This window comes from Bactrocera latifrons, unplaced genomic scaffold (assembly GCF_001853355.1).
Source record: "Bactrocera latifrons isolate USDA-ARS-PBARC rearing strain unplaced genomic scaffold, ASM185335v1 scaffold_16, whole genome shotgun sequence".
Lineage (NCBI taxonomy): Eukaryota > Metazoa > Arthropoda > Insecta > Diptera > Tephritidae > Bactrocera > Bactrocera latifrons.
The window spans coordinates 2673342-2675610 of NW_017535074.1; the positions used below are offsets into that span (position 1 = coordinate 2673342).

General features: G+C 32.7%; 1 protein-coding gene across 1 annotated transcript in view; it reads right to left on the reverse strand.

The window, feature by feature from the left end:
- Positions 1-2269, reverse strand: part of LOC108966348 (gamma-aminobutyric acid type B receptor subunit 1) — a 118110-nt gene that overhangs the window by 41963 nt on the left and 73878 nt on the right. Inside the window, exon 7 of the mRNA XM_018929197.1 lies at positions 945-1087. Coding sequence (XP_018784742.1) covers positions 945-1087 — 143 coding nt within the window. The remainder of the gene's footprint in view (positions 1-944; positions 1088-2269) is intronic.

Genomic DNA, 2269 nt, shown 5'->3' on the forward strand with positions numbered 1-2269 from the left:
AAATCGCTAATTAAAACGTTTTTGAGAGCTGGCAACTTTCCGAAAAATATCCATGAATAGTCGCTTATAACATTTTACATGTTTTTTTAAATTTAATTTTTTATCAAAAGATGGCAACTCAGTTTGCAATATTTTTAACAGCCTTTCGCCATTTATGAGAGCTTTTGAGAACATCCTACCCTTTTTAAAAAGTTCTTGAACAATATTTTTTTTTTTACATTCTTTTAGATTAATTTATGAAATTGTTTTGCAAAATATTTTTGCGAGAAGTTCTCCGTTTCCAAAAAATCCATGAAAAGTTGCTAATAACATTATATATGCTTAACAAAATTATTATTTTTATTGTTAGGTGGCAACTCTGTTTGCAATTTTTTTTTCTAAACAGCCTTAGACAATTTAAAAGAGCTTTTTAGGAAATGCCATTTTATATGCTTAATCAAATTATTTTTTTGATAGGTGGCAACTCTGTTTGTAACTTTTCTTATACCGTTTTACGCAATCTAATAGAGCTTTTAAGGAAGTCCCAACCTATTTTGATGCATTTTTAAATATATTTTTKATTTAATTTTTAAGTTTYGTAATTTTCCATAGGTTTATAAAATTGTTCTTTGTGCTGTGACACTTTACCGAGCATTTAATTTGAGAGCTTAGATAGGTTTATTTTTCYTATATTTTATGCACCTGATATTTTGCAGTAGCTCTATGTAGTATAATTTTATGTAGTTAATTTTAGGTCTTAAATGCGTGCCTTCTAATTCTTTCTGGTTTTTATAAAATTAAAAAAAAAAGYATTTTSWAAACTWCAACGTATTTTACGCTAAYAAACCAAAATTAAGTAAATAAGAAGACCAAAATATAGTTCAAATATATTTCTCTGCAACGCTAAAGATTTCTCAAGCTTTAAGTAATTTGAACGGAATTGTACAAATCTAAAAAGTACTCACCTTCTATGCTTATTCCATATGTTGAATACAATAAGTGCTAAGGCTACTAATATACCACAACTTGAAATTGTACACATACAGACAAATAATGGCAGCGATACTGTGCGTAAGACGCGACGTACAATTGTGCGATCCTGAGGYACCTAGAAATTTATAGAAAATATAAAAGTATTATAAAAATGTTTTGTGGTAAGAAATGTGTAAAAAAAAATTTCTGAAATATTGTAAATGATCAATATATTTTTGAATAATGATAATGAATAAAAATAAATAAATAAATTTTGGCTTGTGTGTATACAAGAGTCTGCTTATGTGATACTAGGCGTATACGTAACATTCATTGCTATAATTTTTTGCCATCTAACTCATCAATATTCTTTACCAAATCACTCTCAAAAATCGCATACATTAAAATCAGATACATATACACTCATTAAGAATTCATCCAAGCGCCCCACTTGAGCATTTCTTCCTCTTCCCAACTAACTACTGTTCGAATAAAATTTATTGCCTGCCCCAGTTTAGCGAGCAAGAAGAAGAAAKGAAAGCAATCGAGCGAATGCTGCAACCAAAATCAATCAATGCCTGGTGACTTTTGCCATTAAATGTTTTTTCGCAAACTATGCCAGTGAGATTTCACAAAAAAATGAGAAGGAGCTCTCAAAAATTGAAATGAAARTGGGGGGAGGGAAAGAGCAAACAAAATACCGTACGAATTGGCACAAATTGGCATTCCGCAAAATTAGCATGCAAAGAATTACCAGCGACAGCAATTTAACTGCAATGCCATGCAGTTGTCAACCTCAATACATACGAACACAAGAACTTGGGCGCAAAGCAAGCAGCGAAGAGTTCGCCAAGTCGCCAAGGTAGAGACGGTTATGTACTATTTAAATGTGCAGCTGCCAGCAGAGAGAGAACAGCGCAACTTCATCAGTAATTAAGGCAATCGAACTGTCATTGATGCTGTGGTGCGCAAGTTCTCTGCGAAGTCGGACTGAAAAATGCCAAGGCGGCTAGTCAGTGGGGAAAAGTTTTCCACATGCAAAATGGCAGTAAAGTAGAAGAAGCGATTAATTGCAATGTGCTGGTGATACCATGCGCTTTGTGAGCGCCGGAAGTTTTTAATGAGTGTGTAGTGWGTTGGAGTGAAAGAAGAGCGGATTTACTGTTATTTTCGTTTTCTTTTTCAGTAGGCGATGTGAGATGCTTTCTAGAGTCGACATGAAAGCATGAGATGTAGGTCAATATTCAATAGTTGCAGATTGACTACATTTTGAGGAATTTTACTTATAGTAAGTAAAAAGTGGTAATCGACAAAAAAA